Source organism: Pelodiscus sinensis, chromosome 3 (assembly GCF_052426305.1).
Source record: "Pelodiscus sinensis isolate ZL-2025 chromosome 3, ASM5242630v1, whole genome shotgun sequence".
Classification (NCBI taxonomy): Eukaryota; Metazoa; Chordata; order Testudines; family Trionychidae; genus Pelodiscus; species Pelodiscus sinensis.
In genome coordinates this window covers 109916574-109929052 of record NC_143054.1, presented here as the reverse complement: position 1 = coordinate 109929052, position 12479 = coordinate 109916574, and the positions used below count along the sequence as shown (strand labels likewise).

At 42.0% G+C, this 12479-nt stretch overlaps 2 protein-coding genes across 9 annotated transcripts in view; one reads left to right on the top strand and one right to left on the bottom strand.

Annotated features, from left to right (window-relative positions):
* Positions 1-12479, bottom strand: part of DCPH1 (damage control phosphatase 1) — a 52593-nt gene that overhangs the window by 6997 nt on the left and 33117 nt on the right. The window contains exons 1-2 of one of the 2 annotated variants that reach the window (XM_075924453.2): positions 6744-6875; positions 689-794 (exon numbers count right to left, since the gene is read on the bottom strand). In XM_075924453.2, the coding sequence (XP_075780568.1) occupies positions 689-794; positions 6744-6784 (147 nt within the window). In that variant the 5' untranslated portion in view covers positions 6785-6875. Of the gene's footprint in view, positions 1-688; positions 795-6743; positions 6876-12479 lie in introns of those variants that run through there. The other variant, XM_006114969.5, reaches the window with a different exon arrangement.
* RMND1 (required for meiotic nuclear division 1 homolog) overlaps positions 6859-12479 on the top strand; it is a 33792-nt gene continuing 28171 nt past the window's right edge. The window contains exons 1-4 of one of the 7 annotated variants that reach the window (XM_075924446.2): positions 6868-6996; positions 7989-8084; positions 9131-9200; positions 11044-11570. In XM_075924446.2, the coding sequence (XP_075780561.1) occupies positions 11061-11570 (510 nt within the window). In that variant the 5' untranslated portion in view covers positions 6868-6996; positions 7989-8084; positions 9131-9200; positions 11044-11060. The other 6 variants (XM_075924447.2, XM_075924445.2, XM_075924448.2 and 3 more) reach the window with 6 other exon arrangements.

Below are 12479 nucleotides of genomic sequence, written 5' to 3'. Positions count from 1 at the left end.
CTTAAATCTTAATAACCAAATAAGTATTAAACTCTCAGGATCTTGCACTTGAACAAAGATAAAAGTTTAAGTCATGCTCAGTGACACTTTTGTTCTACATCTGACATTCTGTAATTTCACTCCCTCCAAGCTGGAAGAACCTTCATATGCCATGGTGTGTATTTGATTCTATGTTGAGATAAAATCCTTTTGCTCATACTGTACTTCATTCTGTTCAATAAAATGCCTGGGTCACCAGGAAGAACAGTTAAGGGTCTATTACAGTAGTGTGTATATGAGGTTCTATAGTCTGCAATGTGCAGGTCAGCCTAAGATGATCATGGTGGTCTCTGCTGACATGAAAGTCTGCTGTTCTCATAGACTCGCAATCTGAAACCTTGCCATCCCCACAAGGACCAAGAGGCATACACCACATTTAGCCAAAGATCAGATAAAACTGAGGAAGTTTCAGGAGCCAGAAAGACAAAGACAAAAAAAAATAAAACTAAGACATAGCATATAAGATATAACCGAGAAAGAAAAGGCAAAAGACAACTCAGGCATTGAAAAGAAAGGCTACATGAGAAAAATGATGAGGGAAAACAACATGAGGAAAACAGGAATAAAATTTTTAAAAAAAGAGAGAGAGAGAGAGATCTCAATGAAGTTTTGTTATGAGAAAAATGGTATGAAACAGCAATACTCTTACCTCTCCGTGTTCTTCAAAGAATTCATTTTTATGTCGGTGCAAAGTATCAATAACCCTAGTTAGGATTTGAGGCAGCCTGTCTTTAATTGTAAAATATGCAAAAGATCTAACAAGAAAAAAATCAAATTGATACATTAATTACTTATATTAAACACTAACAAATATAATACCTTTTCCCTTTTATTCATTATTTTAAGTATGATCTATCTCATTTAAGAATAGCATATGTAAATGCAGTATTTTTGGTTTTGTTAGCTGCTTTTGAAATTATTAGGAGTCAGCAAATATGATAAATTAGTTTTTCATTTCACCATATCCTAATGGACTAAAGAAATACTCTGCCCTGGCAGACCAGTGAAAAGTAAGTGAATTCCAGTATTAAATGCCCTTTCACTGAGAATGCACAGCTGTCAAAGGTTGAACTCAAAGAAGGTAGGCTCATGTGTCTAAATGGCTCATTAGAAGAAAGAGACACTTATCTAGTGACCAGGCTAATAAAAGCAAGTAACCTCAGATTCTACCATTTATGTTATGTTACAACACTCTCTGAGAGAGAGAGAGAGAGAGAGAGAGAGAGAGAGAGAAGTCAAACAAAATTACATGCTCACTAAAATCGGCTGGAACAATTTCAAGTAATCAAACTATGTTGTTTTGTCAAAACAAACATTTCATGAAGGGAGCTACTAATTGAGATGCTCTGACTGAATTCAGATAATGAAGGGATGAAAAATCTTGGCTCTAAATCAGGAAGAATAGGGATCTGAACCTGGGTCTCCCTAATTCCAGACCAGTGTCCCAGCCAACAGACTGCAGAGTAGGGGCGGGCAACTTTTTAGCCTGAGGACTACATCTGGGTATGGGAATTTTATGGCAGACCATGACTGCCCACTAAATTAACAATGCAGGGATAGTCAAATAAACTATTTAATAAAGAAGCATTTTAGTGGAAATAAACATAAAACCTTTATTATTATAAATATATCATAACTTAACCCTTTCCACACACCTTCTTGGATTAATTAAAACAATGCTTCTAGTCACCTTTCTTTACAATGGCATCACAGTCCGCTGCCATGCTCCTTGTGGAAATCCAGAATACCAAACTAAGATGCTGGTCAGTTAACTGGAATATGTAGAGAAATTTGTTGCAATTCAGCAGGGGAAATGTTTATTTGCACATATATGTGGAGCTTAACAAAACAAGGATTTTCTGTGCCATCATACAAAAAAGTTTCAGTGTTGGAATATAAGGCCTTGACTACACTGGCACATTTTGTCACCAAAACCTGCCTTTTGGCAACAAAACAGCGAGAGCATTCATACTGCAATGTGACTTTTGTCAGGAAAAACAAAAAACTTCCAACCCTGTGAGAGACTTATCTTTTCCTCTCTCTATTATCAACAGACAGTGTGAACTCTACTATTTGTTTAGCTGAGAAAACTGACTTTCGCCAACATCACACAATGCCTGCCATGATGGCTATGCTCAGGGTTTTGTGATCTCTGCTGTCCTGCAGGCATTCACCCTTCCCCTTTCAAAACTCCAGGAAATATCTGAGAGCTATGTGAGCTGCTCTGTTTGGGGAACAAAGAACAAATCATTGGAATGCTCCTGTTCTGCCTTGCTGGGAACACAGGGAGAATCAGACTGCTGCTGCTGCAAGGGATGGCTGAAAAGACTGCTGTGCTGTTTGGACATTCCTCAGCAGAGAGAATTCACATAGCTATGAGGGAATCCTGGAAGCACAAGGATCAACTCTGCTGTCCCACAACACTGCACTGTGGGATGCTAACCCCCACATTGCTTTGCTCTATCTGTCAACAAGATGCTATCAATGTGGCCATGAAATGTCGACAATGGGAGGCAGAAAAACTGGTTTGACCAGTTTTCACTCTTAGTGACTTTTGCATGTCAACAGAACTTTCATCACCAAACCTTCCCACTGAAGATATGGCCTAAGCGAATGCTCTGTTCTTAATTTGTTTTGAAAACAGCACTAACTTGGCTTTGAAAGCTGTCACACTAGAATACAATTTGTGCACAAACATTCTTTTCCTTGCAGCTTCACATTTTAATGTGACAAGATATCCACATCAAAAGGAAGGTTTGAGGGAAATCATTTTTTTCGCCTAGAAAAGTGCAGATTTCATCTCCCTCACTTGCTGCAATACCTTTCCTAGGCTAAGCCAGGGGACATCTGTATAATAAAGTAAATCTTGGCATTCGGTGTCAGTATTGTCAAGAAGGGAAATGAATTACTAAATCCCCTCACTTTTCAGCAGTTCACTATATTCACTACTGTGGAAACAATATGATCAATGTCCAAGACACTTTTGCAGAGTGCCTCCTGATATAATACAAATAACTTATATCAGAATCATCTTCATTTATTTAGTCATGAATTCTTTTTAAAAGTCCTACGTTTTCCCCAATTTAATACGATAGACCAGTTTACTTCAGGGAAGTTTCAGATGTTCAAGACAGCCACATGCCCCCTCATATAAATCCGGTCCTTAGTTATGTCTTTCATTGATAAAAATTCCTCTATGTCTACATTCCAAATGTGTCATCAGTTCCTCTGAAAGTCAACAGTTGTGCGGTGTCCTTAATGTCAATGCTGTCATCAACAGCTAATGAAAACAAAGTCCTGTACCGTCTTGTTGAACTCAGAAGCCAAATGTTCATCAATAACTTCTACATGGTAACAGTTCTTCATCATCAACTAATATTCTCAAATTTGTTTTTGCTATTTCGAGCACAGCATGTCAGCATTATCAATCATACATTCTTTCAAAAAACTCTCCTTCAGCAAAAGGCTTATTTTATTCAGAAATTTTAAACACTAAAATATAATTTGCCTTTGTAGTGGCTTCCTGAACTTCCAGGGGGGAGGGATAGCTCAGTAGTTTGAGCATTGGCCTGCTAAACCCAGGTTTGTAAGCTCAATCCTTGAGGGGGCCATTTAGGAATCTAGGGCAAATCCATCAGGGATGGTACTTAAGTCCTGCCATGAAAGCAGGGGGCTAGACTCAATGACCTCTCAAGGTCCCTTTCAGCTCTATGAGATAAGATAAGCTTGTTGCACATAAATATTGCTCATGCCAAGAAAAGCTGAGAAAATTGACTTTTCCCCAGTTCTTAAATTGCTGCCATAATTAGGATGTTTTGTTGAAAGATGGCAATTCAAACTGTTCTTTGAATGCCACAATACTCACCTGACAAATCAGGCATACAGCCTTAAAGTTTATGTTTGTGAAAAAATATTTTGCATTCCATTCGTCCTTGAAAACCTGACACTCACTATTGACATCTTTTTTTCCAGCCCTTATTTTAGAAAGGGAAAAGAAAATCCTAATTGCTATCCTTATTTCAAACTTTGATTTTACAAAATTGCACACCGTGGAAAAAAAAACAGGTGCCTCTCTCTAGTCTGAATTTGTTGGACGTCAGTGCCCCTAAAAATTTTAAGTCATGGCACTCTATTCCAGAAAAAGAAGCAGAGGCAGGAGTAATTTTATGTCTCACACAAATGGTGTTAATATTGTACTTTGAGCTGCCTGCACTCTACTGTGTTCATTAGAAGTTTGTATGTAGTAAAGGATGTTCCCAAAGTAGTGTAAGGGGGAACTCATGGGGTATGGCACAAGGGTGTTATGGGCTCTACAGGGACAGTACAAGGGATTCCTATGGGCCCTACCATCAATGAGACCAAGGTGCTGCCGGGGGGGGGGGGGAGTGTAGGGGGGAGGCAAACTAGCTGAGCCGAGTGCGGCCCCTAGGTGATTTCAAGGCTCTCCAGGGTGGGACCGTAGGAGACCAGGAGTGGATTATATTCACTGCCATGGGGCAGAGAGACCCTGCCGTATAGATACAGGGTTCTGATCTAGGAAACTGAAGTCACACCTGCACAATGTGGCTCTCGAGTGCCAGAGATGATGGAATTGCGAGTCTAGTGTTAGAGAGCGCCAAAACTGTAGAAGAGGGCAAGCCCCTGGTCCCACTCCCTGGAAGGAAATCGAGGGCCAGATAAAGTCTGCCAGGCTGCATGTGACCCACATGCCATAGTCCCCCCCCCATCCCCACACACTCCATTGTAGAGTAACTGACACTCAGGCACTCCCTGTCACAATTCTGTTTTTCTGAAAACATTTCAAAGGAGTATTTTTGGTGGTGATGTACCAATGAGGAAAAAAAATAAGTTTCAAAAACTTGACAGTCACTACAAAATAATTCTTCATCTTCTCACAGCTCTGGCTCTCTTCTCATTAAGTGTTTTTCCAACTCCGCTAAAGAAGCTTTGCCAAGGAGGCAGATATCTTACCCCATTGACAGGCATCACTTCCAATCACTTTTTCAAATGATACTATAATACTGTCAAGCTCTTCAATATATGTGTATACACACACACGATAGCACGTGCTATATAAACCTGTATATACAGTTACTATAATACACAACAAATTCCCTGTGAAACAATTAGGATTGCTAACTGCACAACATACTGACTCAACTCACAATCTCAAGGAAAAACTAGAGTACTTAAAATACAGAATTTCTGTTCCTCCACTCAGTTCATCTTCACCACAAATATCAAACGCCACAGACCACAACTGTAACCATGGCTCTACCCTCCTTTTGGTTTCTTCACATACCCTTTTGTCAGCTTTCTCTTCCTCCACCTCTTCCCCCAATATTATTAGTTACTGAAGTCAAGTACATTGTAAAGGGTTAGATGCAGAAGAATTGCTATAGGGGAACAGTCCATCTTTCTGTCGTGAAAGGACAAAATTAAGGTTGTCATGCATAGTCTGTTTTTGTTCTGTATAAGCCCTTCTCTGCTTCTATAGAATAAAATCTGACAAAAGTGTAGCTCCTGATGGGGAAGATTTCGTATGTTCCAGATTCCATTGAACCACAAGACCAGCATACGCAATGTATATACCCTTAATAATTAATAACTAATAATACTGAATCCAATCATTGTTTCTAAATCCACTCATTACTCCACATCTACTCAAAATATACATCTCTCTATCAATTTTTTTGTAGCCAGACGAAGTTTTGAAAGAGATATTGGTCAATAACCAAAACCAAAAAAAAGTAAAGCAGCCAAAAATATCCCATTTCAGAGACTACTTATTTAAAAACAAAACAAAAGCTACTTAAAGGACATAACAATTAAACCCATGTGAAATTTCACCTCAATATGCCATTTAACTTTAGAGAAAAATATTTAAATGGTATTTCAAGTCAATTTTTGGCACTAACAGACACCTCCATTTACTTGTAACAATGCAGAGATGGCAGGCTGACAATGGTGAGTGGGATCTGCTGAAGTGCAACATCTTACAAGAATAGTCACCCATCACAAAAAATATAATTCTCACATATGCCTGCAAAGCTGAGAACTGAAGCCCATCATAATCCTAGTCCTAACCAACCAGCTGGAGGGGCACCTCCATGGGCACTGAATAGAGGCAGATAGGCCGGCGCTGGAGTCCCCAGCACAACTGCACCGGCTGAGGAGCGAGAGCTCGGGCTGGGTTTCTCCAGAGAAGTTTCACCTCCAGCGCCATGACAAGGCTGCTCGCAGGGCTGGTGTCAGAGGCAGCCCAGCGGCTACGGCGAATTCCCCCGGCGGAGCTGGGCCAACAAGGGCCCGTGACAGCTGGGCCAGGGCACCGCACTGCGGGCGACGCGGACGGAGAGTGACCGCTGCCCGCGCTGGGTCCCCGCCTACGGAGACGAAGCTCAGGCTGCCACGGAACCGCGCTCGGACCCAACGGCTGCCCCCCCCCCCCTCGCGCCCGGACCCAACGGCTGCCCCCCCCTCGCGCCCGGACCCAACGGCTGCCCCCCCCCTCCTCGCGCCCCACAACAGCTCGGCGCGTGGCACCGACCGCTGCCGCGACAGGCGGAGCGTCACCACCCGGCGGGGCTCGGCCTTCCGCCCATTCCCCCCCGCCGGGCGCTCTCGGGCACGGCCGGAGGATGGGGGGGGCCTGTGATGTCACCTGCCCCCACCCTCCCCTCGGCCCGGCGCCGGTTACACACCCCTTGGAGCTGCCCGCCAACGAAGCCGGCAGGGCCGCCATCTTCCCGCCGCAGAGTAGTGGCGCGGCGCCGCTCCGGAAATGGCGTCACAGCATTAGCGCCGCAGGAAGGAGGAACCCGCGGGCGGGGCGGGGCCGGGCCGCAGGGGGCGGGGAGCGAAGGTCGGCAGCCGGGACGGGCGGGCGCGTGCTGCAGTTCCCCGCGCGTCAGCGAGAGGAGCCCCGCCCCCACCGAAGTTGGGCTCAGGTCCCTGGTAGGGCGCGACCCCCGCCCCTTGGGAACGGAACCGCGCGGCCCTGTCAGGCCCTTCCCGGTGTGTCGGGGGGGGGGCAAGGCGCGATTCCCCCCCCCCCCCCGGGCACAGGCTACGGCGGCGAATCGGCTCCCGCTGACCTGGGCTCTAAGCGCGGCGGGCCAGGCGGATGAGCGGGGGCCTGAAGGCAGCGCTGACCCCTCCCCAGTTCCCGACTGCTCTGCTGCTGGGTGCCGACAGAGGGCATCTCGTGCTCGCCCCATGGCGGGCGGGCGGGCGGGCGGGGGGGGGGGGTTCAGACCTGGAGCAGGGATGCTAAATATCAGTTAATTGAATAGTCCAGTAACTGTTACTGCCAACAGGTGGATTTGAACCTGGGCCTGCTGAAGCTTAGTATAGGAGTCTCTAGCCCCTGAGCTAAAAGCCCCTGAGCTCTTAGCCCATCCTGTAGAGGTCTCTTGGTCTTATCTGTTGCTGTGCTCTAGGTAGCTGCATGGGACAGTGAGCCAGCCACACTAGGTGTGTGGGTTACATAATCTCATGAATTTTTATCAGTTAGTTGACTGTTCTATAGTCTTATGGGGCAGCCACTGTATTAGAGGCAGCAGTGCAGGGTGCCAGGCAAGAACTGGTCCACTAGGGGAGCCAGTTTAAAAACCAGCTCGCTTTCTGGATCAGCTACCTGTCGTCCAGTGCTGTGGCCTCTGATAAAGAGGCAGCAGTATGGGGTCTGAGCTCCTGGACCTAGTACAAGCCGGAACTGAGCCAGGCTGCTTGCCCACCTGGCTCCTAATACACTTTAAAAATGCAGAGCCACAGTAGGGGTAGGTTCTGGACCTAGCGGTAGCCAGAATTGAACCAGGTTGCTGGCCAGCCTGCAGAAAATGTACTGGCAAAGGTGAGGGGAGGGAAATGCTGTAGTCTATAGCATTAACCCATAAGCTTTTGCTTATTGGCTAATCGGTTAATTGACTACACTATTACATCCTTAGCCTGGAGAGGGAGGCAGAAGTCACTTGCATCTCTGTTTTAGGCCTGGTTGCTGCTAGAGTTCACTGGCAAGGGCCAGTTAACTGGTAAGCATACCGGTAAGTATCATGCTTACTGGTCTCCTTATTGGGTAATTTTTTAATATTTCTAATATATGCTGAGTCTGTCTTAATAGAGCTCTGATTTTTGGGGAGGAGGTACCTACCGTCTCTTACTTCCTCTGCCATTACATAAGGCCCCTAAAGCCAGGTCTACACTACAGAGGGAATTAAGATTCGCAACTCCAGCTATGTTAATTATGTAGCTGAGTTGACATATCTTAATTTGAGTTTCCATGCGGTTTCCATCGTGGGAGGTTGACGGGAGCAAATGCTTCCCTAATTCTTAAGGAGCAAGTGTAGTGGGGGCGCCCTCTGAGTTCAATTTAGTGGATCTCTGCTAAACCCACTATATTGAACTCTAGAAGATCGATCGTGGCAGCATTAATCTTCCTTGTAGTCATGACATGGTCTAAGAACTGATCGAAAAATTCCTCTCTCTCATTCAGTTCATATAGATTTGATCCCTATTATATCCCACCTATAGTATGTTCCAACAACATATAACTGGTTCATAGCTTCTCTTGTTCTGCCACAAGGCATAGGTAAGCTCTCATTCCGCAAGGCTGCAAATACTTACAAACATGCTTCACTTTGGGAGCATGAACTCCCTAAGTGAACTCGTGTATATTTTTACAGAACAGGGGTACAAGCTGTCTCCCCATTGAAGATTTCCAAAAATTCTTGCACAGTTGGTCACTGTAGCTTCAGTGCAGCTTCACACAAACACAAGTGCATTCTAATCTCTGTTGTCTGCATCCAGTTTACATGAGTGTTCCCCCCCATTCCTAGTACTGACGGGGCAGCAGTGGTCATAAACAGATGTTGGAAAAATTTCTTGAAATGCTTTCTGGAGATAAGGCCTAAATGCAGAATGGCAGTGCTGATGGTTAATGCATGGTATTTAAAGGGCTTGTGTGGAAGAAACTAAAACAAATAACAGATTTTGATAATCCTATGTACTATATGTAGTCTACTGATTCACTTCCAACTGACAATTGACTTAATAATAATAATAAAAAGTATTATTATTATTACTTTTATAGTGCCAGCAGTGTTCTGGAATCTTAAAGACATCAGAAAACAATCTCTAAATATGTCTCTGTTAGTTGTCAGGTAAGTTGGTGAGCTCTGATTATCATTATTTCTTAAAGGAGGAATCAAGACACAATTGTATATTACATTTCATTTGCTGCTTTAAATTTGACCTCAGTTGTGACTTTTTTGGTGAATCTTAAACAGTCTCACAGCAAGTTTTATGTTTAAAACTATTGAGTAAAACATCATGCTTGGGATGGGTTAAGTTAGTGGACTTAATCCACTAAGGATGGATTTAACTTTTTGTAGACCTGTTTTGTTTAATTATTTATATTATGTTAACACCTAGATTTGAGGTCCTGTTACAGTACATATTTTTGTATGTTAGTCTTCATGTACAAGAAAATGGCAATTAAAATATAATTGCAAATACATGGTGGATGACTGGAAATTGGGTGCATGTTAGGCATACCATAATTCTAATGTTCATATTTCATTGGAAATGCTCCCATTATTGAAAAACTTCACATTCCCCAATGCCCAGAAAAAAGACTCCAAACCCTGAGCAAGTGTCATTTTAATTTCATTCTGCATTATGTTCCAATGAGGGAAAGCATACTTTCTCATACTAAGAAGCCTGAAGACTCACTGAAGGTGTCTTTATGCAAGAAATTTTTCAAAAAATGCTCTCCAAAAAGACTTTTTTCTTAATATAACATTTGCTGCGTTTGTCTTTGTATTATTAAGTTTATTTGACTGAAAACAAATCCTGTATTTGTATCAGGCAAATGTTCTTAGTAAGGAAAAGCAGGTGGGAAAAAGATTTAGCATTGTGTACCTGTTTATAAATGGAATGTACTCTGAGGTATTACCAGCATGTTATATCTACCATCTTTGGGAAACTTTAGTAGCTTATTCGTATTGGCACACATGATGTAACCCAAAATAGGGATGTAAAATCCTGAGTAATCAATTAACTGATTAAATGTTAGGTTAACCAAACATTTAACCAGTTAACTAAGAGGGATCTCACCACTCTAGTCTGTAGGACTGCAGCTCCCAGCCCATGCACTGGGGCTGGCTGCCAAGGCTGAAGTAGGCCTCCCACCTGTAGCAGGCGATGGGCTGCTCCTAAGGCACCAGTTAACCATTACTCAATAAGCATTACGCAGTAAGTTTGTTGCTTAGTAGGTAACCAGTTACCCTTTCACATCCCTAGTTCAAAATCTTCAGGAACTCACTCATTATGGCATAATTATTGCAGTTATTAACTTCATTTTGGTTAGTACTAGTTATTGGACAATTTCCAAAACTCTTGCCAAAATCAGTGGGGTGAAAGTCAAGCACCCTTTTGCAATTACTTACAGGACCGAGGCCTTTTTGACCTAATTGGTATCAATTTCTTCTGGGATTCTGTATCAGAGATTAATATACACAGCACTTGGATCTGTGTTCAGCTATTTGGAACTGAAACATATGTTTTATAGATGACCTTTTCTTAGCAAGAGTTCATGAACTAATGTAAATGTGAGCGAGAAATTGTAAGCTCTGTATAGAGTTTGATGTTCTAGTCACTTTGAGCATCTTAATGCTTGAGTTGAAGCTAATGGGACCTACTCCTCATAGGTGCTACTTAGCATTAATAAGGGTGCAAGAATCTAACTTAACGTATCTACTTCGCTACCAACTAGCATAATTACTTTCGCATTATCTTTCCCTATCTTTTGAGGATGCTGGTCAAGAAATGCATTTTGACCTCATTCAAGAAATATATCAAATATGAGGGTAAAGTATTTATAACCATCAGTATTTTATTATGTAGAATACAAGAGAAGTATTGATAAGTGCTTTTCTTTAAATACAACAGAACAACTGAATGTAATAGGATTTATTTCCAAGAGTTGATTTTTTTTTTCTTTAGCCGTGCAGAGTGAAGAGATGACAGTAAAACTGCTGGAATCCCTGGCTAGATGTTCCAGTGTTTTAATGAAAATATCTGAGTTCCAAGGCCTTCATAACCCTAGGCATTTGGTGTTACAACTAAGCAATGATGCTAGGGCATCATTCAGAACTCTAGCAGCAAACACAGTCTTGAACTTGTGCACTCATCAGACTGCTACCAGTTGCTTGACAAATCTGCATGTACAACTCAAGTATTGGCAACTGTCAGAAGCAAAAGCATCTACTACACCAAAAAATGTGAATTACCGTATTGGAAAATTTTATCCTCCGTTCAGGAACCATTTTAGTACTTTAGGGACTATGAACTACAAGGATGGACCAAATGGTGTTAGAAAGCTTACGAAAATACCAACAAGATCTTATTCAGTTGTATCAACTAGTAAAATATTGCCAAAGCAAAGTATTCTGCCAACTAAGAGACCACTGAAGGCTCCTAGGACCAAACAGCCATCCAGAGCTAACCAGCCATTAGTGTCAGAAATAGAGGTAAAGTATAAAATTTGTGTTTGTGGACTGTAAAAAGAACACTGTCATTTAGGTGACACATACTTTTCAGAAAACTGAGTGAACACTTTTGGTGAAAAGAGGGAGAATTAAACATTTAAGTACATGATTGTGAACACAAACAGTACGACTATGCTAATAGAATAAATACAAAGTGAAATTCACTAGAAATAAGTGTTTAGGATGTTATTTAAAATATGGCAGATTCAGCAACTGAACTGCACAAATTGTGAGAAGATATTAGAAATGAACGAACTATGAAGACTAACAGATTTAGCTTAAATACTTTACCCTCAACACTCTAATTTGAAGTGTTGAAAGACAAACTCTGATCTTCAGAATCATTTAATCTGAACATTTCTCTCAATTCTTACAAGGTTTGTTTAAATAGGCAACAGAAATATAACATTTGTTCCCCATTGAGTCAGATTTTGCTATTTTTAGAGGGATAGTTACATCATGTCACTCTATAGAGAAATAATTATGCAAAAATGTTCATTTCATTGGAATCTTACGATGTTTTCCTATAATCAGTCCTGAATTAGCTTATAGTTGTTGCAAATACATTTCACCGGGAGTTGTGGAAAAGACAGCTATGCATTTTGTAGAGCTAATTTCTAGATCTGGGAATAAGCACACCATTGCACTAAATGTGATCCAGGACAAATCTTGCTTCCCTGATTCATGTGAAATTCCTCTGAAATCAATAGAACTACTTGAATAAGTTGAATAAGGAAGACTTGGTCTAACATTTATGAATGATGGTAGTATTTGTCACAGAGCTCTGCAGATCTGTTAGTTAAATAATTCCCATATAATGGCAGAGTGTGAAAATTTTATCAACAGACCAGGAGGACTGAAATATTTAAAAAGAAAAACTTGTGTGCGCGT